At 42.4% G+C, this 24,730-nt stretch overlaps 2 protein-coding genes, 1 long non-coding RNA gene and 1 pseudogene across 5 annotated transcripts in view; 1 reads left to right on the top strand and 3 right to left on the bottom strand.

The window, feature by feature from the left end:
* The window catches only part of ZC3H8 (zinc finger CCCH-type containing 8), a 30,246-nt gene extending 18,742 nt beyond the window's left edge, over window positions 1–11,504 (bottom strand). The window contains exons 1-2 of one of the 2 annotated variants that reach the window (XM_081264036.1): window positions 11,313–11,504; window positions 7,937–8,033 (exon numbers count right to left, since the gene is read on the bottom strand). In XM_081264036.1, coding sequence (XP_081120162.1) covers window positions 7,937–8,033; window positions 11,313–11,389 — 174 coding nt within the window. In that variant the 5' untranslated portion in view covers window positions 11,390–11,504. The remainder of the gene's footprint in view (window positions 1–7,936; window positions 8,034–11,312) is intronic. The other variant, XM_081264037.1, reaches the window with a different exon arrangement.
* Window positions 11,505–14,740: 3,236 nt separating this feature from the next.
* Window positions 14,741–15,192, bottom strand: LOC308632954 (large ribosomal subunit protein eL31-like; annotated as a pseudogene). Its single transcript has one exon. The product of its transcript is annotated as a large ribosomal subunit protein eL31-like (transcript).
* A 1,448-nt stretch (window positions 15,193–16,640) lies between these two features.
* Window positions 16,641–22,454, bottom strand: LOC308632192. The gene is made up of 3 exons (XR_014018448.1): window positions 22,326–22,454; window positions 19,611–20,294; window positions 16,641–17,375 (listed from the first exon to the last, which is right to left on the bottom strand). It is a non-coding gene; the product is annotated as an uncharacterized lncRNA (long non-coding RNA).
* ZC3H6 (zinc finger CCCH-type containing 6) overlaps window positions 22,340–24,730 on the top strand; it is a 72,694-nt gene continuing 70,303 nt past the window's right edge. Inside the window, exon 1 of the mRNA XM_081264038.1 lies at window positions 22,340–23,524. Within this exon, the coding sequence (XP_081120164.1) occupies window positions 23,493–23,524 (32 nt within the window). The 5' untranslated portion in view covers window positions 22,340–23,492. The remainder of the gene's footprint in view (window positions 23,525–24,730) is intronic.

Consider the following 24,730-nt stretch of genomic DNA (forward strand, 5'->3'; position numbering starts at 1 on the left):
CAAACACACAGGTCTAAATGCCAGAGCAGACTCCTTTTGCCACAGCAAAAAATGCCTGATTCGTATTGAATGATCATTTGGCAACATTAATAAAGCCAGGACAATCAATTATGTTATTTTATTAGAGATGAATATTGCTAATGATTCTTTCCAGAGGGCACTGAAATACATAAGATTCAAATGACCGATGACTTTTCTTCACTTAGCTTGTTATAAACTTAGCTTCAGTTTGTTGTTCTGTGTGTAATTTACAAAGTATACAAACATGAGGCAGGGCACAGTGGCACGCACCTAAAATCCCAGGGACTTGGGTGGCTAAGGTAGGAGGATCACAAGTTCAAAGCCAGCATGGGAAACATTGTGACTCTGTCTTGAAATAAAATTTTATAAAGGGCTGGGGACATAACTCAGTGGTAGAGCACTTGCTCTTGTGCAAGGCCCTGGGTTCAATTCTCGGCACTGAAAAAAATAAGTATAAAAACATGATATTACACTTCTCTCCTTTTGTAAAGTATTCTAAATTAAATAAATTTTTTCTCAAGTGAAAGGGTTATTTTTTGTTTTTGATCACTATGGTCTATTGAATGAATAAGACTTCCTCCAAAGAAATAAAACTGAGTACAAATGACTGTGTGGATAACTGTGTGTGCACAGGGTGAAAAGTAATTCAGAGAGTTTGAAAAAGTTTTGACAGGAAGTTATGTTCTTAGGGCTGGCCTTAGAATGGAATGTGAGAGACTGAACTACAAATGAGAATGAACTAAAATTCTACCAAGAAAAGACAAAGCTATTATGCAAATTCTCACCATTCACCAGAACACAACCAACCAGGAACTTTTCAGCTGGGGACGGGGTTTACCCAAAGAAATTAAATATATCATCTGCTGAAAGCTAAGGCTTCTCATGTGGGTACCCAGCCCTCTACAGTGAAGTACGATGATTTTACTGTTGAAGTAGATGGCAAAGTGTCACAGTTATTATGTAATGATAATACAGTGGTGCCAAATAACATAGTACATGCTGACACTAAAATACTGTGTATTCACCACAATACTACCACCACAAGAGAGCAATTGTCAGGAAAATCAGAAAATTGAAAACAGGTTATTTCAATACAGATTTCTTTCTTCAAAGAAACAAAAAACAAAAGCAAGGCTATAACCAAAGTAAGTTTCGAGTGGTTCACTTGCTAGCCAAAGAAAGTGGGTGGCAAGTTAACTGAGTCACACTGATTGCAGCAATTGAAGAAATGTGTTCTGAAAATTGAAGTTTTCAAGAGAGTTGGCCTTTGGATAAGAACAGCTGCTCAAACACATGAACAAATTGGGAGAAACTTCACCGTGTAATTTTAAAATAAGGCAAATGATTTCGGTGGTGTCCTGGCTCTTGACAAGCTGGCAGATGTCAGCGGTGCTGCTGTCCAAAGTAAAAGCAGGAACAAGCCCTCCACTGCCACAACTCCAACTGCAGTCCCAGCAGTACATACCCAACACAAGGACAAAGGAGAGTGCCACTTTAAAATCCACCTAATTGTGCCAGAGAGGCACTTCCACCAAGACCAAGGAAGAATCTAATAAAGTTCCACGAATGCCTGCCAGGCAATGAATATACTCAATTAAAACAACTCACTTGTGGGGCTGGGGTGGGGCTAAGCGGTAGAATGCTCGTCTAGCATGTTCGAGGCCCTTAGTTCAATCCTCAGCACCACACAAAAACAAATAAATAAAATAAAGATATTGTGTCCAGTTATAACTAAAAACAAACAACAAACAAACAAACAAAAAAAAAACACGCTTGTAATCCCAGTAGCTGGGGAGGCTAAGGCAGGAGAATGGCTAAGTTCAAAGCCAGCCTCCACAAAAGCAAGGTGCTAAGCAACTCAGTGAGACCCTGTCTCTAAGTAAATTTAAAAAGGGCTGTGGATGTGGCTCAGTGGTTAAGTGCCCCTGGGTTAAAAACAAACAAAAAAACACATGAAGGTGAACTGACACCAGTATTTAGCAGTACCTATCTATAATCAAAAGACCTTCAGAATTGACACAGATACAATTCCAGAAAACATCAGTAAAACAAATGAATCTTTACAATCAATTTTGATGATAGGTAACAGTAACTTTGAACCCCAATTAAGCAAACAATTTTCCTACAAAGAATCCCATTATTCTTATTAGAAGACCTGTATTACAAAAACTCAATTACTATTATGTCGAATTTTACCAATAAAATGTTTTCTCTTTTAATTACCTAAGTAGCTATACAATATCCTCAATTTTACTTCTCAACTTTTAAAAAAACCTAAAATAGGGGCTGGGATTGTGGCTCAGCAGTGGAGTGCTTGCCTAGCACGGGTGGGATCCAGGTTCGATCCTCAGCACCACATAAAAATAAAGGCATTGTGTTGTGTCCATCTACACCTAAAAAAAAAAATTTTTTAAATAAAATAAAATAAAATAAAAATAAAAAACCTAAACTACGTGCTGTCTTGTTTTACAGAAAATGCTTATTAAAAAGCCAAAATAAGGGGCTAGGGTTGTGGCTCTATGGTAGGGCATGTGTGAGGCACTGGGTTCAATTCTCAGCACCACATATAAATAAATAAAAATAAAGGTCCTTCAACAACTAAAAAAATATTAAAACAACCACAAAGAATGCTCTGGAAATGGGTATTAATGCAAACACCACCACTGAGGTTTCAACCTATTAAAAAAAAAGCAGGAATAAATGAAAAACTGGTCCAGAAAAACCAGTATGATTCAAGGAAAAGAACTCAAAATTTAAAAAATAATGCACAAAGATATTCAAGACTTTTCTAAAATTCTAGAATAAAAGCAAACCCTTAGTTTTTTAAATTATGTATTAATTTTACTAAACGAATTACATAAAAATGTTTGTTATTATACAGTCAAGTCTACTAAAGCCATGACACCATCCTGCATCCTATTATATAAATACATAAAAAATTTCAAAATCAATGCTAGTAAAAATATTCACATATACAAAACATATGAACACATATATTTATGTACTCAACTTTTCCAATTTTTAATATTTTTTTAGTTGTAGGTGGACACAATATCTTTATTTTATTTTTATGGGGTGCTGAGGATTGAACTCAGTGCCTCACGAATGCCAGGTAAGCGCTTTCCTCTGAGCCACAACCCCAGCCCCCAATTTTTAAGTATAGTAAAAAACTAACAATTCAAAATTTATACTGCCTGTATAACAATTTCAGACAATTAAAAGTGTGTGTGTTCTTGTCCTCATTACCCAAGTTCTTGATTCAAAACTAAGGTAATGGACAAATAAACCATATAATCTGTATAGTTCTCCTTAGTTCTAAATTCTCAAAGTTATTTTTGGTCCCTCCTCACCTTAGAGCTCTTAAATAGTTAAACTGATTTCTGAAATAAAGTTATATAGAAAGAGGAAATTTCTTTGACTATTAAGAAAAAAGACAAGCATAAGCAATAAAAGAAAGATCTTTATACATGAAGATATGAGTAAAAGTCAAACTCCCAAAGCACAACAAATGAAAAAGCCTCATAGTCTCATCCAACTTAAGAACAACAAGAATAAAGCGAAGAACCTACAAGCTTCCAGAGAGAACAGGACACTCATAAAGGAACTAGAACCAATTCCCCTTGCTACACTGGACAGTAAGAGACCACTCAACAATGATCTCAAACTTAATTCTATTGCAGCCAAACTATCAATCAAGAGGATAAATTCAAGATTATTTTCAGAAATGTTAACAAAAAAAAATTTATCTCCTTCACATTCCTACATGGGGGTGTATAATGACCAAACGAGAAACCAAGAGCTAGAAAACGATATTTTGAAGATGTAGGGCTGCAGGCAGAGCTCAGTGGCAATGCACCTGCCTGACATGCACAAGGGCCTGGGCTGAATTGCCAGCATCAAAATAAATAAATAAAAATGTAACTTACAATAGTTTTATCAACCATCTAGCGAAAAATGTAACAAATAAAACTACTGAGCAAAACTCAGGAAGGCATAAAGATTGGACAATATTTTAAAGATTTCAATTCTTCCCTGAAGGATCGATAGATTCAATGCATTCCCTTTGAAAATCCTACCAGGATTATCTGTGGAATTCACAAACTGATTCTACAATTTATATGGAAGTACAAAGGGCTTAGAAGAGTCAAGATACTCAAAAAGAAGAAAAACAAAGAGAATAGATTTGCTCACCTAACATCAAACTCATTATAAAGCCGTGGTAAAGAAGGCAGTGCGGTCTTGGGGAAGGGACAAACCAGTGGAAGATGCACACTTGATTTTGACAAAGGTGACACTGAAAATCCACAGGAGAAAACATCCCTTTACCCTCCCATAGATGGTGCTAGAACAAATAGGTGTGGTAATTACAAAAAGAGTAAAACAAAATTAGTCCCAACACTTCACAGTGATTATAAGCACTAAATAAAGGAAAACATTTTAAAAACTCACTATGAAAATTAGAAATGTTTTTATTAAAAAAAAAAATGTCACTGGATGGAAATAAAACTATGAAAAGAGGAGGTAACTCCAACACATAACCCATAAGAATGAAGATTAAAAAAACCATTCATATCCAGAAGAACTACAAATCAAGGCAAAAAAATTACAGATAATCTAATGAGGGTGAGGGAAGGACAAAAAACGTTGAACAGACACACCAAAAAAGGAAACCCAAATAGCAAAATTATCAAAAGACAAACCGTATCTGCAGTAATCTGGAAAATGAAAACAACATGAAGATACACTGGCCCTCAGATGGCAAAACAAGGGCAGCAATACCAAGCACAGACCAGCGTGGGGAGTAATAGAAAAAGCCTCTCAGAACTGCCTCTAGGAATATAAACTTGCAGCACCGCTTTGAACTAATTAGGTGTAATGCTCATACTTTTGCTTTTTTGGTACAGGGATAGAACTCAGGGATGCTTAACCACTGAGATATACCTCCAGCCCTTTTTATTTAGAGACAGGTTCTCACTAAGTTTCTTAGGGCCTCACTATATTGCTGAGGCTGGCCTTGAACTTGCGATCTTCCTGCTTCAGCCTCCTGAGTGGGATTACAGGTGTGCACCAGGGCACTTAGTTGATGCTCATACTCTTTTAAGATTCAGCAGAAGATAAATGTAGAGTACATGTATAGCAGAGTACAAGTGAAAGAAGGCAGCAGCACTGCCCCTAACCACCAAAAATGAGAGGCTGCCCAAATGCCCACTGATCACAAAAGTTGTTATAATCAATAATGAAGCATTATGTGGTCATGAAAAAGAATAAACAAGTAGCAAATAGAATTTGTGATTCTCACAAAATAAAAACAGGCAAGAAAAACTGCATTTCTGGGCAATGACTAAATAAGTAAGGAACAAAGTGATGCATACACAAGTTAGGACCATAGTCATCTCTAGGAGGAAAAAGGGGCTAAGACAGCAAGGGGGCAGCAATGCTTTCTCCACTTGCAGTGTTTACTTGGACACTTTTTTAATTTTTTTAATTCTAAAATTTGTTCTAATTAGTTATTCACGATAATAAAATGTATTTTGACATATATGGAGTGTAGTTTCTGACCCTTCTGGTTGCACATGATGTAGAATTACACTGGTCATGTGATCACATATGCACATAGGATAGTAATGTCTGATTCATTCTTCTCTGTCCTACTCCCCTTCCCCTCCCTTTACTCCCTTGTCTAATCCAAAGACTTCTGTTCTTCCCTAATCCCGTCCCTTATTTTGAATTAGCACCTTCATAAAACATACAGCCTTTGCATTTTAGTGTGTGTGTGGGGGGATTGGCTTATTTCACTTAGCAAAACAGCCCCCAGTTCCATCCATTTACAAGCACATGCCATAATTTCTTTCTCCTTTATGGCTGAGTAACATTCTACTGTGTCTATGTACCACATTTTCTTTACCCATTCATCTTTGAAGGGCACCCAAGTTGGTTCCATAGCTTAGTTATTGAATTGAACAGCTATAAACATTGGTGTGGCTGCGTCACTGTAGTATGCTGATTTTAAGTCCTTTGGATATATGTTGAGGAGTGGTACAGCTGGATCAAATGGTGGTTCCATTCCAAGTTTTCTGAGGAGTTTCCATACTGCTTTCCATAGTGGTTACACCAATTTGCAGCCACACCAGTAATTTATGAGTGTACCCTTTCCCCACATCCTTGCCAACATTCATTGTTGTTCGTGTTCTTGAGAACTATTAGGCACTCTGTTTTCAATGAGTCACGACACTATCTGTGTGTTCACTACACATCTGTGAGCTCTTTGCTCACAAGAACTGGGCTGAAGCATCTGCTTGGGAATAACCCAGGTGTCCATCACAGAAGTGTTTTTTGGAAGTTTCTCGGGATGACTGTACAATGTTCCCTAAGCCTGTCTGCTGTAGCAGTTAACACACAGACTGAGAAACTAAAGATCGTGAAGGACTGGGCCTGCGTGACTGAAGCAGTATACCTATCTGTGGGAAACTGAAGTGGCAGCAGCTTGGTGTCAGCCTTGCTCTCATCCATGGCAGCAATACATGTCCCAAAAGGCAAAGGAAGAGTTGACGTGGGCAGCTGAAAGCCTTCCCAAGGAGACAAAGATGCAGCCTGCTCTCTTCTCTTCTGTACCCGCTGACAAAGCTAAGTGAAGAGTACCCTATGAAAGTCCACCTGTGTCTTAGGAGACTCACTGCCAGTACAATGGGTGGTGTTAACTCAACAGAGTTAAAGTTCACAACTAAAAAATAAAAAGTTTAGCTAGGCATGGTGGTACACATGTATAATCCCAGTAACTCATAAGGCCGAACAGCAAGGATCTCAAGTTTAAGACCAGCCTCAGCAACTTATCGGGACCCTATCTCAAAATAAGTTAAAAGGACTGGGGATGATGTAGGGTAAACTGGCCCTGGGTTCAACCTCAGTACCAAAAAGAAGAAAAAGTTCAAAAGAAAGAAGAGGTAAAAGAGAAGCAGATATTGGCCTTGCTGTGTTGCACTGCGTCCTTCCAAAATTCTTATGGTGAAGTCCTAACCCCTAGTACTTCAAAATGTGACTTTTTTGGAAACCAGGCCCTTACACATGTAATTAATTAAGATGAGGTCATCAGGGTGGGCCCTAATCCAATATGACTAGTGTCCTTAAAAGGGGGGATGTTCAGACTAAGAGAGGCACACAGGGAGAATGTCATGTGAACACGAAGGCAGAGATCAGGGTGATACCAAGGAAAGCCAAAAATTGCCAGTAATCCAGGAGAAGCCAGGAAGCAGGCCAGAAACAGATTCTTCCTCACAGGCCTCAGAAGGAACCAACCCTGCAATGCCTTGTTCCCAAACCTCCAGCCTCCAGAACCATGGAGCAATGATTTTTTTTTTTTAATTTTAATTTTTTAGTTGTAGATTGACCTTTACTTTATGTATTTATTTTTTATGTAGTGCTGAGGTTCAAACCCAGAGCCTCATGTGTGTGAGGCAAGCACTGAGCTACAACCCCAGCCCCAATGAACTTCTTTCTAAGCCACATAGTTTGTGTGGTATTGTTATCCAAACCTAGCAAACTCATACAGACCTTAGGCTAGATACATTAATGCTGTTAAGTTAGCAAATCAAATCTCTTAAAAATTTTAATCCAATTTGATAGGAATGAAGTTTTAGAAACAATTTACAATTCATTTCAGAAATAAGGAATGTTGGCATATTATCCATCTGATGTGGGGGAAAATAGAAAAAAAATAAAATACAAATAATTTCTAGAATCAATTTGTGTTAAATGACAACATAGTTACTGAATGCTAACTTTAAAAAAAGTGTGACCAAGTTTCCTAGATGTAAGTTAACTGGGTTCCAAATGCTGACTACAATGAGACAAACAGGATCCCTCATTAATTTCGCACATCCATTCCTAGCTGTTTTTCAATATCCCAACTTAACCTTACTTTTTTGGGAATTTGCTCACACTCCAGTTTTACTTCCCATTTTATTTTCTCTTCTTGTGTTTCTTCAACTTCTGAATCATCTATTTCATCATCGATTCTGCAGCAAAAATATCAAATAACACAAAAGGGTTTTTTCAACCTGAAAAGGGTTCATACCATACCATAGTGTTAAAATTTAGTGCTTTGGCTTGTCTTCAATCCCCTCAAAGAAATTTCAAAGTCTACTCCAAATACTCCAGATAAATAATGTATAAAATTATGATGAGCAGTAAATGTCAAGATGTGTTATGAATAAACTGTAAGGCTGAAATTCTAGATCATACAATTGTAATGTTCAAGAATCAGCAGCTACATGAATCATCCATTCAACCATCATTCCATTCACTCAACAAATAATGAGTAATTGTCATATACCAGGCTCTGAGCCTTGTATCCTGGGACACAATGGTGTCCCTGCCTCCTGAGAGCTACCTGCATGGAAGAAAAACAGAGCAATTTTGATAAATGTGATAGGTCAAAGTCCATTTACGAGGAACATTTAACTGGGGCCAGAGGCTGTCTGAACTTGAAAATAGTTAAGAAGAGAAGGCACGCCAGGTAGAAGGTGGGGTGCCTTCTGCAGAGAGGAGAGACAAACATTGAAATGTTAAGACAGAAAAGAAACTGTTTTCAGACTCACAGGAATGACAAGTTGACCAGGCATTCATTATTTCATGTGAATTAATTACCCAAGGGTGTTCCAGCAAAAATAAAAACTAAAAATGAACTCAAAAAAGATGTAACGATGGGAAATAGAAGACGCTAGTGAACAAGTGTGTGCCCCAACACCACACCCTATTGTTCTTCCTTGCTCACTCCAAATCCTCACCTAATTTCCTTAAGATCCACGATGATGAGCTCTCACATCACCTGACCTCCAAGCAGGATGGCACACAGCTGACCCCTTCCTGTCAGCTTCAGGAATGCAGAGCTTGCCTCATTTCTTCTCCCTCACCAGCCGCTACTTCTCAGTCTCCTCTGCTGGTTCCCCATCTTCCCATGTCAGTCCTTGTGGCTCTCTGTCTACATTCCCATCATTGGTGACCTCTCATTGCTTCTAGTATCATCCATCCCATAAGTAGCTGACTTTAACATCAAATCTCCATCCCAGAGCCCTCCCCTTAAAGCAAACAAAACCAAATTTCTATACAATACACCCAGCTACAGCTCTGCCAGCCACGTGATCTTCACATACCCAACACTGAACTTGATCTTCTCCCTGAACCAGATTTTCTAACTTACGCAGCAACTCCATCCTTCTAATGATACTGACCAAATTCCTCTTTCATATCACCTATCCAATCTCTGAGGAAATTCAATTTATTCTGTTTCTAAAATACATCCATATTTGGCTACTTCTTGCTACTACATGACCTAAGGCGCTCCTGTTCCCCTACATTCTACTCTTAATACAACCAGAGCAACCCTGATAAAAACGTAAATCACGTGTGGCTCACAGTAAATGCCCGATTCCTCATGGTCCCTGCAGAATACCCAACATGACCTACCTCCTCAAGCCCTCCCCAGTACCTCCCAGACTTTTAGCCCTACACTCTGACTCCACTTCAGTAGTCACACTGGCCACTTTGCTCCCTGAACCCAACCACAGCACACTCACTCTGCTTTGGGCCCCTCCCAAAAAAATGTGTCTCCACAATGTCATCAGCCCTCACCTCTTTCAGGTCCTGATTCAAATGTTACCAAAGTTATCAAGGAGGCTTTTCCTTAACTACCTCCTTTAAAATATCTACATGCTCTCAACCATCCAACCAGTACTTCTTAAAGCCCCTACCCTGTCATTTTCTCCATGGCATTTATCATCTAAAATACTACACATCTGTGCATCATCTGGTGCCTCCCAACACGCTTCATGAATACCAGGATTTTTGTCTTTTGTTGGTTCACTGCTACAATTCCAAGGCCTAGCAAGTCTCCTATGTAGTAGGTATCCAATAAAAATGTAAGAAATTGTTTTGAATCAATAGGAAGTTTTCTCATCACAGTTACTAGGAAAAACTCAGAAACCACAAAACACAAATTAATTTCATTGCATAAAACAGAATACCCTCCTACACTTTTAGTACACTGATGAAGGCCACTAGTTAAAATTAAGACAAATTAAAAGTAAAATAGAGAACCTAAAATTTGAAACAAAAAGGCCAAGAGCCAAACAGAAAAATGGACAAAAGATGGAAATGAGCCGACGGGTTCACTCTACTTCCATACTATCCTTCACCTATGGGTGGCAAATTCCAAATGACTGATGTACTTCGGTCAAGCTTTGTGAATGGCTCTTCTGTCCAATGCATTTTCAAGTTAGTAGCTGCTATTGTGTTTTCCTATTTTCTTTTTTGTGATGATTCAGCTCAGATTCTCTTATGTATTTTTAAAGTTTATCAATTAGTTTCTCTTTTTCTTAGATGTTCATATTATCTGCAAGTAACTAGTGTCTCTTTCCAATATTTATAGGTCTTATTTTAAGTGTTGGTAATTCCACTTTAGAAGCTGGGTGACGAAAGCACAGGCTACACTGTCTGGGCCACCGAATCCCAGCTTTGCCATGGACCATGTGCAACCTCAGCAGGTTACTCAGCCTCCGGGTGCTTCCCAGCTTCCTCCTGAAGGTCACTGTGAGGACTAAGGACACACTTTTGTATTCACACAGCAAGGCTGCTGCCTGATGTGAACTAAGGTGAAGCTCGACCCAGGTACCTGAGATGACCGGGAACAGGGGACTGACCCAAGAGCTGAGCCCACCCGAGCCGGAGACACGCCCGGAGGGAAATGGAGGAGGAGGAGATGGTGTCCAGGTTGGCTTGGGGGAAAAGGGGCCATAGAAGACAGACTAAGGACACTTCAAACTCAAAGAATGAGCAGTGAATGGACAGCGGTGCAGACCCCACCCAGGACACCACCGAGTGGAGGACCAGGCAGCGCCACTTGGCCGGCAGTCTGGCCCGTTCTCCAAGCGCGCTTCATTCTGGTCCTCGCACCCCGCTGGTGGCCGTCGGGGGCCGTGGGCGGGGGTATCCACGACCTAACTATCACTACTTAACGACCTCGCAGCTTCGTCCTCGCTAGGAGAAAGCCCAGCACGTGTCCGGGGTAACCACTGCCAACCGCAGCAGTCCGGGGCTTCCAGGAACCGGGGAGGGCGGCGAGAACGCGGACGCGCCCCCAGCTCGGGGAGCAGGTGCAGCGAGGGTGCCGCCCGCCCCGGCCTCGGCTGGCCTCAGCCCCCACCCCGCCCAGCCTCGGCCTCCGCCCCGCCCCGCCCCGCGATCCCGCACGCGGCCCACGGCTTCCGAGGCAAGAGGATGAGAACATGAGGGGTCACCTTTCCTCAGCGTCCGGGGCCGGTTTTTTGCCGAGGGCGGGGTTGGGGGGTTTTGAGAAAAGATTCTCAAAATCCATGACCCAAGCAGGCAGCCTCCCTTAGCGCACCGTCGGACCAGGGTAGCCTGAGCACGATCAGCACAGCAATCCAGAGTCGCGCCACGGGTCGCAGGCCCCGCCCCCCGCACGCCGCCCCGAGACCACGCACGCGCCCCTCCGCCCGCCATGACTGCGCACGCGCGCCACCGCCGCGCGTCCTGTTCCGGGCTGCGCATGCGCAGCTTTCCCTGCGTCTTCACCGTTACGGCGGCAGTCTCCACGGGTTCTGGAACTTAATTGATAGGATTCTTTCTTCTAGGTTGGTGAGAACTTTTCGGCCATGGTCACGGGGTTTCTAAGGAATGGTAGCACTAGCTAACACTTGTGCACTTCGTTACCGTTTCTTAGAAATATCAGTTCTGAGCCTGCTGTGGTGGCGCGCAGCTGTCATCCGAGCGGCTCCGGAGGCTGAGGCCGGAGGATGGCGAGTTCAAAGCCAGCCTCAGCAACTTAGCAAGACCTTGTCTCAAATAAAAAGGGCTGGCTCAGAGGTTGAGTGTCCTGGGTCCAGTCTGCAGCACCAAAAGAAAGGAAAGGGGGAAAAAAGGAAATAACTGGTTAATATTGTACCTGACTCCACCCCAGCGCAGCGGAGTAGAGCAGTGCCACCAGAGGGAAGGCTGCCACCAGAGGGAAGGCTCCCACCGTCTGCAGCCCCGCAGGCGCGATGCAAGAGGGCTGAACTTAAGGCCCTGTTTAAGGAAAAGAGAACTTTGTCTCAAATCTCCACCTTCGGGGGTCAGACGCGCAGAAGGCTTTTGGGGCGCAGTGGGACAAAGGGCCGGGATCTCGCAGGATTCGCCCACTTCCAAGGTGTCGGCCTTCCTTGGCTTGAGTCGGCCACCAGCAGAACTGGGGAGAGGCGGCACTGCAGAGGGCTTCAGGAGCTTGGGGACACTGGGCTGGGCTCACCTAGCACGTGCGAGGTCCTGGGTTCCAACCTCAGCAACACATAAAGATAGATAAAATAAAGGTATTGTGTCCATCCACAAAGAAAATAAAGAACTTAAGAATTATCTCTTTTTTTTTTTTTTTTAAATAAGGAATAGGGAGGGGCTGGGGCTCAGCGGTAAAGCGCTTGAGGTTCCATCCTCAGCACCACATAAAAATAAAGAAATAAAATAAAGGCATGTTTTCCAACTACAACTAAAAAATAAGTATTAAAAAAAAAGTGTTGATTTTTTTAAAAAGGAATAGGGAATGGTTGGAATGGAAGCAGGAAGTAGCTCTAAGGAAAAAAATCTCAGGGAAATAATCTTGTTTTAAAAAATGCCTCCTCAAATTGCTCTGCTACAATAAGTACTATACCATACACATTTTTCAGAGAAATAAACAGAATTAATTAAAGGTAATAAATTTGTAGGGTCTCTACAATTGAAACAAGTACATAAATAACTGAGGCAGGAAAGTTCATTAGAGTACCAAGTGCTAAGAGGATTCAAAAGAGGGAAAAAAGCACATTCACTTGGGAGGGCTTCTTAAAAGGGGTGGATTTGGGCTCAGTCTTGAAATCTCTTCCACAGGAAGGAGCTATTGGTTGTCCCAATGACAGAACCTGGCTTGATGCTGTAATTGAAGGGGCTGATTCCTGACACAAATCAGGGTCCATACATGAGTGAGGGAAATTATTTGAAGCCAAGCATCTTCCCCAGGGAAGTTCTAATTTTCCCCATTGTTGATGGTATAGACAATCACCTTTTTGTACTTGAATCATTACTAAAAATTAAGAAAAATATTAAGGTGATTAAACATGAGAGGCATCCTTCCTTTACAGGAAAGCACTATATGATGCAGCTCAAATTATTGTCATACTTACTTTTGCATGTAAAAAATGTCCAGTATACAGCAAAAGATAATTGGACACAGAAGGAAACCAGATTAATGGGAAAAAGTAAAAACAGCACAGACACCCCCAAAGAAAAATTGGACCTGCAAAGGCATCAGATACTAGCATTTTCAGACAAAGACAATATAAAAGATTACCTACATATGAGTCAAATTGATTCCCAAAATTCTTCAAGTTCTCCAGCCTTCCCTGTATCCACATCCTCTGCAATTTGACTTTGCAGTTCCTCTCTTTAAAAAAGGTGGACTCTATTTCACCTCCTCTTCAAACTGAGCTGAGGCTTTGGGGGGAGGCGTGTTTGCTGGCGATTAGAACCCAGGGCCTTAGTACATGCAAAGCAAGCACTTTACCAACTGAGCTATATCCCCAGCCCTCAAACCATGTTGAATTTAGCTAATAGGATGCAGTAAATGTGGCTTGGGAATATAAGCATAGGTTCCAAGAGGCCCTCTATGTGTCTCTTCTCTCTATTGAATCACTTGACCCCTTCAGGACAAAAAACCCAGGCTAACCTATTGAAGACAAGGGAGAATGTGAGGGATAAGACTAAGGGAAGACAGCAATAGGCAGCAAATCACAAAAAGCTAAGCCACCTGACCAATACACAGCTGTCCAGGACACATGATGGAGTACAGCTCCATCCAGATGGCCTCAGTCTAAATGACTAACCCACAGGATTGTGAGCTAAGTAAATGACTGCTGTTGAGGGCCACTAAGTTTTAAAGTAACTGGTTAAAAGGAAATTATAAAAAGTGACAGAGGAATTGGGAAAAAATCAAATAGAACTTCCAGAAATAAAAAATAAAACATTGAAATGAATGGTGTGGTAGATATAAACTATGTTCACAAACTCTTTAGCATTTTTACCTTTGAAAGCTGAACTCATAGTCCCCTGTCCTAAAATGTGGACTAGATTCCCTGACAGACTCCTAACAAATACAGCATGGAAAAGGCATGGTGCCTGCCTGATTCCTCAGGCCAGGTCTGAAGAACCAGTGCATTTTCTGCCTTACTTTTCTCAAGTCACTGGCCTAGGGGAAAAGTCAGTCACCATGTCATGAAATTCTCATGCAGCCTTGGGGAGCTGGCAATACAAGTGAGGCACCTAGGAAGCATCTTCCAGAGTTGGAAGAGCCAGAAGACATCACCCCTGCAACCTTTCGAGGAGCCTGGGAAAGAACTACCAGCTAAGTAGCTCCCAGATTCCTGACCCACAGAGAATAGTAGTGTATAAATGCCTACTGAGTAAAGCTAGAGTTTTGGGATAATTTGCTCTACAGCCATAGATAAGTGATGATCACTTGCTAAGTACAAAGCAGCTGGCTAAATATAAAATTAGCATATGGCCCAGCAATTTCACTCCCAGGTGTACAACCAAAACATTAAAGCAAGGACTCAAGCTTATTTGTATACTTATGTTCACTGCAGAATTTAAAAAAAAATTTACTTGTAGACAATACCTTTATTTGATTGATTGATTGATTTTTATTTTATTTTATTTTTTTACAGTTTTATGACTTTATTTAACTATCAGCAGTTAGTTCTCATCCACATTGACTGTCTGTAGATTTTTGAACGTGGTAACGGGGACATAGGTTACCAAAGTATAGAGCTTGTTTGGTGAATCTTCATCCTCTTTACGTTTTCTGGATAATCGCACACAATACGATATGGGACATTCCTTATTCCTTTTGCCCAGACAGCTTTGTTGAGCCTGGTATCAATGCGCACATCTGGAGTTCCCATCTCTTTCATGGCAAATTTCCGGATCTCTTTGAGGGCCCGAGGAGCACGCTTCTTGAAACCCACTCCATGGATGCGCTTGTGAATGCTGATGGTGTATTCCCAGGTCACGACCTCGTTGATGGCAGAACGGCCCTTCTTCTTCTGGCCACCCTTCTTTGCGGGAGCCATTCTGCCAGGCCCAAGTTGGAAAAGGATTGATTTATTTTTTATGTGGTGCTGAGGATCGAACCCAGTGCCTCACATGTGAGAGACAAGTGCTGTACCACTGCAGCATTTTTTATAATAGCCAAGCAGTGGAAACATCCCCAATCTCCATCCACTGAAGAATGGATAAACAAAGTGTGATATAGACATAAAATGGGACATTATTTGCCACCCCCCAAAAAGAATGGTTATATCATGTGGCTGAACCTTGAGAACAGTATGCTAAGTGAAGTAAGCCAGACTCCAAAGGACAAATACTGCAGTATTCCACTCAAATACCTAAAATAGACGAATTTATAGAGAGGGATAGTAAATTAGGAATTACCAGGGATTGCAGGGGGAGGGGAATAGGAAATTATTACTTAATGGTCTCAGAGTTTCTGTTTAGGGTGATGAAAATGTTTGGAAACAGATAATAGTGATGATTGTACAACAGTATGAACATAATACCACTGAATTAAGCACTTAAATATGGTTGAAATGGCAAATTTTATATCATGTATTTTATCAAAAAATAAAAATAACTGACATAAGAAAATGGTGGGACAGCTAGGTGCAATACCTTGTGGACATGTGCTACAAATAAGCAATCATCAATAAATGGTGCCGTTTCTCCCTTTGCCAGGATTTATGGCTCTGGGCATTAAGGGGTGTAAATGAGAATAGATCCTCTTCACATAATCCCTAGTGATGCTCTTGAAAAAAATTTACCACCTGTCCCCACAATTTGAGCTTTGCTGATTTAGAGCAGGTTTTTATTTCCCCGTTTCTCTCTTTAAAAAAAAAAAATGGAATGTCATCCTTGAGCAGGGGCCATGCTAGTCTTCCCTGTGTCATTCCAGTTTGAGTATCTGTGCTGCTGAAGTGAGCACTAGAGCAGGGGTTTTCAGCCTCAGCATTATTGTGATTTGGCATGAGATAATCCTTTGTTATGGGGGACAATCCTGCGCATTGTAGGATGGTAGGTTGTTCAGCATCATCCCCAGCTTCCACCACTAGATGTCAGTAGCACCTGCTCCCCAATTGTGACACACACAGTTCCAAATATACTCAGAGGGAGCAAAATCATCATCAGTTGAGATCCACTGGTCTGGAGTCATCAGTGCCAAAAGAAGAAATGATTCCATCAAGGGACAAGATGATCTTTCCGCTAAACTTGAAGAGGAGACTGTCGTTTGGCCACATAGGGTTCCTCAGGTCAGTGAATTAATAGGTAAAGAAAGGTTCAATCCCCAGCACCCAAAAAAGAAAACCCCTCTGTATCTAAAATAAGGAATCTCAAGGTCAGATGGTTCTTCTAGGGAATTCTACCAAATATTTAAGGAACAAATAGCAATTCTATTTTAACGCACAGAAAATAGGGAAGAAAGGAATATTTTCTAAATTATTTTATTAAGTCAGCATTGACCCAATACCCAAACAATCAAAGACAAAGCAAAAGAAACAAACAAACCTGTAGACCAATATCCCTCCTGAACATAGATTTTTAAATCCTCACTAAAATAATAGAAAAGAAAAGAATAATATACAATAACAAAGTGGGGTTTCTCTCAGGAATGTAAGACTGGTTCTATTTGAAAAATCAATTAAAGCCAACATGCTATAGGTCAAAGGAAGAGAAATTATGCAATTGCAACAACTAACATGAAAAATTATTTGACAAAATTCAATGTCAATTCAGGTTGTGACTTTCAGCAAAGTATGAATAGTTGCACCTTTCTCTGATAAAAGGTACTTGAAAACTATTGAGAACATCAGATTCAACATGACTGAATGTCAGAAGTCATCAAATGATTTTCTGAGCCTTTGCCCTTCATTGTCCATAATAATTACATTAAAATTGCACTACAAAACATTCAATTTTAATTGATAATCTGCATATTGAAGTGTTTAGAAGTTGCTATAGGCTGAATGTTTGTGTCTTCCCAAAATTCAAATGCCAAAACCCAATTTCCAATATGATGGCATTTGGAGACAGGGCCTTTGGGAAATGCTAGGTGACAAGGGGGCTAAGGTCTCATGAATGGGAGTAGTTCCCTTATAAGAGAGACCCCAAGAGTTCCCTTTTGCCATGTGAGGCACAGGGAGAAGACTGCCATTTATGAACCAGGAAGCAGGCCCTCTGGAGACATCAAATCTTCTGGTACTTGACCTTGGACTTCCCAGCCTCTGAAAGTATGAGAAATAAGTTTTTGTTGTTTAAATGTCACTCAGTCTGTGATAAGTTGTTAAGGCATCCCAAACAGACCAAGACAGGGAAATTTGCAACCTCCTTTGAAATGGGTCAAAAAATAACAGGGACTGATGAAAGGGGGGAAGGCTAGCTCAGCAGTGTATGATAAAGCAAATACAGTAAGATGTTAGCAGGGTAACAAGACACAGAAAATTGTAAGGAACCCTGGGAACTCGAGGCAATGGTAGGGTTTGAGGGACAAGGTGCTGTTTTGAACTCATAGCTGTGAGGTGATGTTTTAGTGCATTTCTGCTGCTGTAACAGAATGGCTGAGACTGGGTAATTTATAAAGAACAGGAATTTATTTCTTCACAGTTCTGCAGGCTGAGATGCCCAAGACCAGGGAGCCAACATCTGGTCTGGTGAGGGCTTTCTTCTTGTGTCCTTACATAGCAGAGGTGGAAGGCAGGAGAGGGCAAACTCTGTGTCCTCATTTGACAGAAGAACAGAAGAGAAAACCCACTCTGGCAAGTCCTTGTCCTAGAGCAGAGCCTGGGACCTAAACACTCCCCATTAGGCCCCACCTCTCAACACTGTTGCACTGGGGACCAAGTGTCCAGAACATGAATTTTAGAGGACACATTCATAAGAGTTAGTGTCCTGGGCCTGCTTCCCTACCATTGTCCTGCTTTCCCGCCATTGTCTTGGACCAACAGGAACCCACACCTGGCACAGTGTCCTTCACACAAAAGTCAGGGTAGCACCGAGCTCAGGCTTGCCAATGCTGTAAGGACCAGGGGGCTTTTTGCACCTGTCATGGAAAAGCTAAAAAAGGGTTCTGTAGCTCTATGGATATATGAGAAGACAAAGACATTAGGGCAGACAGCATGATAGGAAATACAGAAAGCTGCTGCACAGTTTGCCATGAAGATAAAACAACTGTAGACATTAATGTACCTAATAAAATACCCTTATATGAAGCAAAACATGATAGATGATAGAAGAAATGGATAAACCCAGCATCATGGTAAGGGATTTCAATGTATTTTACTTGATTATAAATATCTGCAATAATATAAAAAATAAGAACTTTGCAACTAACAGTGTTGACCTAATGGGCTACGAGAAGTTCTGCATCCAATAATGAGACAATTACATTTTCTTTACTACATTCTTTACTACATACCATTTTACAAAGCCAGCATAACCCTGATAATGAAGTAAAAAACATTAAAGGAAAACACACATATTATACAGACCATGATTTATGAGCACACAACATGAATTAGTTAAGCTAGAAGTTAACACTGCTCAGTAGCTCATGGGTTAAAAATAAATTATAAAGTTATAAAATAACTGAGACAATAAAATGAAAGTGGGAATTCAGCTGAAGCAGTTAGCCAAGAGTAGTTTATAGCATGAAAAGCTTATCATAGAAAAGATGCACCAAAATTAAGGATTAAAGTTAGGAAAGAAAATAATCCCAAAGAAAGCAAGAGCAAAGACATAATATAAATAAAAGTGGAAATTAATGAATTAGGAACAATAAAAATAAGGGCAGAAAATAATGACATACAGTCGAACCTGAATTCCTTTAAAAAAACCCATCAACAAAACAGATAATCCCCTGATTATATTAATTAAAATTACAACAAAAAGGTGGTATAACTACAAATTAATAAATATTAAAAGGCTAATAATAAAATACTAGCAAACTATATTTGAAATCTTACATGGCATGTGAAAATTCTTAGAAAATTTAGATAAAATGAATATATCTCAACAAGATTTGTTTGTAGAATTTGATAATTCTACAGTTTGTATTAAATTCTGAATTCTAAACAGCTATTTCTTAAAACTGATGCAAGAAAAAATAAAAAAGCTTGAATAGTCCTATAACTAGTAAAAGAACAGAAGCACTGGTTTGAAAAATCTTTCCAGAAAGAGGATGCCATGTTCAGATTGTTTAAAACATATTCTTCTAAAGTTTGAAGGACTGGAATATTCCAGCTTTATAGACTCTTTCAGGTAATAATAATAAAAAGGAAAATTCCTAAACCCATTTTAGAAAGCCAGTATAACCCTAACAATGAAGTAAAAAACATTAAAGGAAAATGACAGCCCTATTTCACTCATGAATATACAAGAAAAATATAAGCAAAACAGTAACAAATAAAATCAAACAAAATTTTAAAATAAATAACAAAGTAAGCCAGGTGCAGTGGCAATACCTGTAGTAATTCCAGCAACATGGAAGGCTTAGGCAGAAGAATGGAAGCCAGCCTTAGCAACTCAGCAAGACCCTGAGCAACTTAGAGAGACCCGGGGGGATGTAGCTCAGTGGTTAAATGCTCCTGGGTTCAATCACTAGTACCAATAAACACAAACAAATGAATCAAAGAATGCACAAATTAGATTTATCTCATGAACACAAACTTTTTAAGCCTTAATATTAAGAAATTTATAAGTGTAATCTGTAGTGTTAATGGATTTTACTGCATATTCTCCATTTGCCTGTCAGATTTACTCTCCTCCATCCTTCTTGTATCCATAGAGACTCACGCCCCTCTCCCTTTCTCTGGGACTTCCAGTTGGATCCAGCCAATGGCAGCAGTCAGGCGACTGGAAAAGCAGACTTCTTCTATAACTTCTGTGCTCTGAAAAGCCTTAGTTTGGCAGTGGTTACTTGTCTTTACCCGATGCCACAGGGCTTATCAAACAGCACCTCCCCACAACCCCAGCTATCTTCAGGTCCTGGTAACAAGGCCTCCTGCAACCCCTTCAGGCTCAGGGCTGGAAGACTGGTTGCTTCTCTGTCCCTTCTGACTCACTTGTAGCTGACCATGCCACTGCAAATGGTTTCACAGTTTAAGTCTCTTCATTTGTTCCTTCGAATACACTGTTTGTGCTGGCATCTGAACGGCACACAAAGTAAAAGAGAAAATTGTGTCATTATCTCAAGAGATGCAAAAAAAAAAAAAAAAATTAATGAAATGAAATATGCATTACCACAAAAATTCTTAGTAAATTATGACTAGAGAACATACATTCCTGATAAGTAAATATAAAATCCCTAGACATCATCCTAAATGAGAAGACTTTACAAAAATTCCTTTGAAAATTGGGAAACAAGACAAGGATGCCCTGTCACCACTTCCGTTTAGCATAGCACTAGACTTCCTAACCTGGAGGTCCTAGCCAGTGAAGAGAAGAACTTAGGAGCTGGGCATGGTGACACATACCTAGGGCCTACAGATTGGAAAGGAAAAAATAAAATGCTACAGCCATGTGCTCAGCACGTGCAAGGCCCTGAGTTCAACTATCACTATCAAAATACACTAACCAACCTCACTTTAATACTTATATAAATAAAACATTAAATTTATGGTAACCTGTTAAGCAGCAATAGGCAAATTAATGAAAATACCAAATTCTTTTTTTTTAAATGTGTATGTGTGTGTGTGTGTGTGTGTGTGAGAGAGAGAGAGAGAGAGAGAGAGAGAGAGAGAGAGAGAGAGAGAATTTTTTAATATTTATTTTTTAGTTTTTCAGCGGACACAACATCTTTTTTTTTTTAATATGTGGTGCTGAGGATTGAACCCCGGCCGCACGCATGCCAGGCGAGCATGCTACCGCTTGAGCTACATCCCCAGCCCGAAAAATACCAAATTCTTAGGAATAAACATGAAAGATAGAAAACATCTATAGGAAAATGCATGAACTGAGAGAGATGACTTCTGAATATAGATATTAAAAATTCATAAAATGAAAGTTATGTGATTTCCAATTTCCAAATAGGCCTATAGATCCAATGCAGTGCTGATTAAAAAACAAACAACAACAAAAAACCTCAAGATTTGTTTGTAGAAGCTGATGATGCTAAAGTTTGTATTAAATTCTGAATTATAAACAGCTACATCTAAACTAGATATGAAAATGTAGGAGTAAAGGGCTGAACATAGCCAGGATACACATCAGTTGTTTTCCACTCTGAGATCACTGGGAACAAAAACTAGAGAACCCCAATCTTTAGTGAAGATGGAGTTTGCCAAATGCATGGGTATCTAAATCTTGTTTGGAGGCAACATTTTTAAAGTGCATTTTTTCAAATGCTGGGCTAACAATGTACTATTCTTGGATTTCCGGATGTGGGGGGAGTGTAAGGGTGTGTTTAAATTTTCCAATGGATGTGAATAAACAAATCCAATGTAGCAAGGTTCAGAGCAGGGATTAAAGCATACCACTGAATAGTCCCTCCAAATCCCCCCTTCTCTGCCCAATTTAAATCCACTCTAAGCCCTTTCCTGGTAGTCACGAAAAAAATTAAGTATTAACACTTTATTTCAAAGGCCTTTGGATAACTGCAAAGAAATCGGCTGTACTATTTATGGTTACAATTAGACCTAAATTCACTAAAATAGTTACAAAAGGGTCCTGACAATGCTTTGTAACTCCAAATACTAACATTGTTTCTCAAGACAAAATGCATTTGCTTTTTAAAAGTTTTCTATAAATGCATTATGGAGGCTATTACGTATTATGGGCAAATGCGGCAACTGCTTGCAGAATTATTAGAGTTCAGCCTTTGTCGACTGTGCGTTCAACTTAAAAAAAAAAAAAAAGAGAAAGAAAGAAAAAAGAATAGGCGATTTCTTTCTTTTCTCCTTTCTATGTACCTATCCCAAAGTTCAAATTTAATCTACTAATTCCAAGATTTTTTCTGAATGCATGCCACTAAGGAAGATGAGGGAAGTCAGATATTTGGGAAGATTAACCAAGTCCATCATTTTAATAAAAAGCAAGGAATGTTCCTTTAGATCCAAGTAGTATGCTACATTAAATAGGTCAAAACACTGACTCGTCATTTAAACACTATTTCTGAGTCCACACTCCTACATATAAACTGTAACGCCTCGTTATGAAATATTCACATATATTTTACATACTTTCTTATCAAAGGACGAAATTTTGCAATTATCCTAAATCTATTTTATTATCGAGTGATGATGATGGGGTAAACATCGGAAACATCCAACTTTGGAACAGTGGCCAGTCAAGCTGGCTTCCCTAAGACGCGACTGCGCACTGATCGCTGCGGAAGCGATCGCCCCAACTTGGGAGGAGAAGGGTCGTTTCTCCGTTACTTTAGCCACAAAGGGTTTCTTTATAAAAAGCAGACTCCAGAGCCAGCGTTCCCTATTCCTACGCCGGCTGATGGCTCGGGGATCTGTGCAACCGCAGCTGCTCGGCGGACGTATGCGGCACGCCGCGACCCAGGCGAGCCGGGCACCCAGGCGAGCCGGGCACCCAGGCGAGCCGGGCACCCAGGCGAGCCGGGCACCCAGGCGAGCCGGGCACCCAGGCGAGCCGGGCACCCAGGCGAGCCGGGCACCCAGGCGAGCCGGGCACCCAGGCGAGCCGGGCACCCAGGCGAGCCGGGCACCCAGGCGAGCCGGGCACCCAGGCGAGCCGGGCACCCAGGCGAGCCGGGCACCCAGGCGCGCGAACCTCACGCCACCTCCTCCGTCGGACCACCCAACTGTCAGCTCATTGCGCCGCCACCCGGATGCTGCTTCCGCGAAGCACTGAGAAGGCTGAAGCCCTGCCCCTAGTGGTGATCGACGGGCAGTTTTATCCAATGGCCACCGCGCTCGGTCTTGGGGGGCGGGGCCAGAGCCAGGCGCGCGGAGGGATCTCGCCTGCCCTCTAGTCCCGGATCAGGTGTTGCGGCCGGCGCCATTTTCTCGAGCCTCTTGTCTCGGGTGCCGCCATGTTGGTGAGGAGAAATCACCGTTACGGCCACTGTCCAAATCCCCGCGTCGCCGCCCGCCGCCCGCCCGCTCCCACGCCTCAGCCACCGGCGGCGGATAGAGACTAGAGCGGCAGCGCCGGCAGCGCGGGCCGTTGCCCCGTGTGTGCAGTTAGAGCCCCATCTCTCTGGCGTGGTGGTTAATAGACTGGAAAGTCTGTGTGTGTCGCTCACTAGTAACCGTGAGTTTTTACCACCTCGTCATCGCCGGCGGCGGCCGGGAGCAGCACCCGCGGGCGGCGCAGGGGCCTCCCGCCGCCGCCGCTGCAGACCGCCCTGCAGCCCCGCCCCGTTCTGACCAAACATGACAGACTCTGAACATGCAGGGCTCGGCAGGTCGGGACCGTCTGTCTTTCTGTCGGATGAGGAGGGGGCGGGCGCGGGGCGGGCGGGGCCGGGCGCCCCTGCATGACTCGGACGTCTCTGTGTGGCTCCGTCGCCGCCGCTGCGCGCGCCCCGACCCGGCCCGGCCGGCGGGGAGGCCGCCCGTGACCCCCGCCCCGCCGGCCGCTGGCCTGGGCCCTCCCGCGGCCCGCGGCACCGGCTGAGCGCTTCGCGGCGCCTGGCCGCCGGACCGCCGAGCACGCCCGGAAGCAGACGCGCTTGCGTTTAGGAGATGCTAGCGCCCCGGCCCTGGGCTAGGTACAGCAGCCCCCGCCCCTCGCCAGGCCTTGTGCTGGGTGCAGGAGCCCCCGCCCCAGGCCAGGCTTTGAGCTAGGTGAAAAAGCCCCCTACCCCATCTCAGGCCTTGTGCTGGGTGCAGACGCCCCCGCCCCAGGCCAGGCCTTGAGCTAGGTGCAGAAGACCCCCCACCCCTCTTAGGCCTTGTGCTGGGTGCAGAAGCTCCCGCCCCAGGCTAGGCCTTGAACTAGGTGCAGAAGACCCCCCACCCCATCTCAGGCCCTGTGCTGGGTGCAGAAGACCCCCCACCCCATCTTAGGCCCTGTGCTAGGTGCAGAAGCCCCTACCCCAGGCCAGGCCCTTGGCCTAGGTGCAGAAGTCCCCCCACCCCTTGCCATGCCTTGTGCTGGGTGTAGAAGCCCCCCCCGCACCTCATTTTAGGTCTTGTGCTGGGCACAGAAGCCCCCTCCCCATCCCAAGTCTTGCTCTCCCGCGCAGAAGAACCTCACCCACCTCAGGTCCTATGCTGGGTGCAAAAACCCCTAACCCCAGTCCTGAGCTAGGTATTGAAACCTCCAACCCACCCCAGGCCCAGTATTAGATGCAGAACTCACGCCTTCAGCTTTGTGTTAGGTACAGGAGCCCTCAACCCCTCTCCAGGACCTGTGTTAGCTTCAGCTTTACCCCTTAGAATCTGCAATGGCAATACACTAACAGGAAAATCTTAGACTGCGGACCTTAGCACAATTTCCTTCAAAACGCCACTGATTATTCACCCCAGCTCTATTTTCTAGATGTTGTACATCACTTGAACTTCATTAAACTGAGATTCCGATTTCCTACTTCAGTTTTGCTCTGCCTTAAGAGGCACATCCTTGGTTCCATTTAACCATTCAGGGGCATTTGCAAAGTACACTTTAG

The sequence above is a fragment of the Spermophilus citellus genome, assembly GCF_964194105.1.
Source record: "Spermophilus citellus genome assembly, chromosome: 13".
NCBI lineage: Eukaryota > Metazoa > Chordata > Mammalia > Rodentia > Sciuridae > Spermophilus > Spermophilus citellus.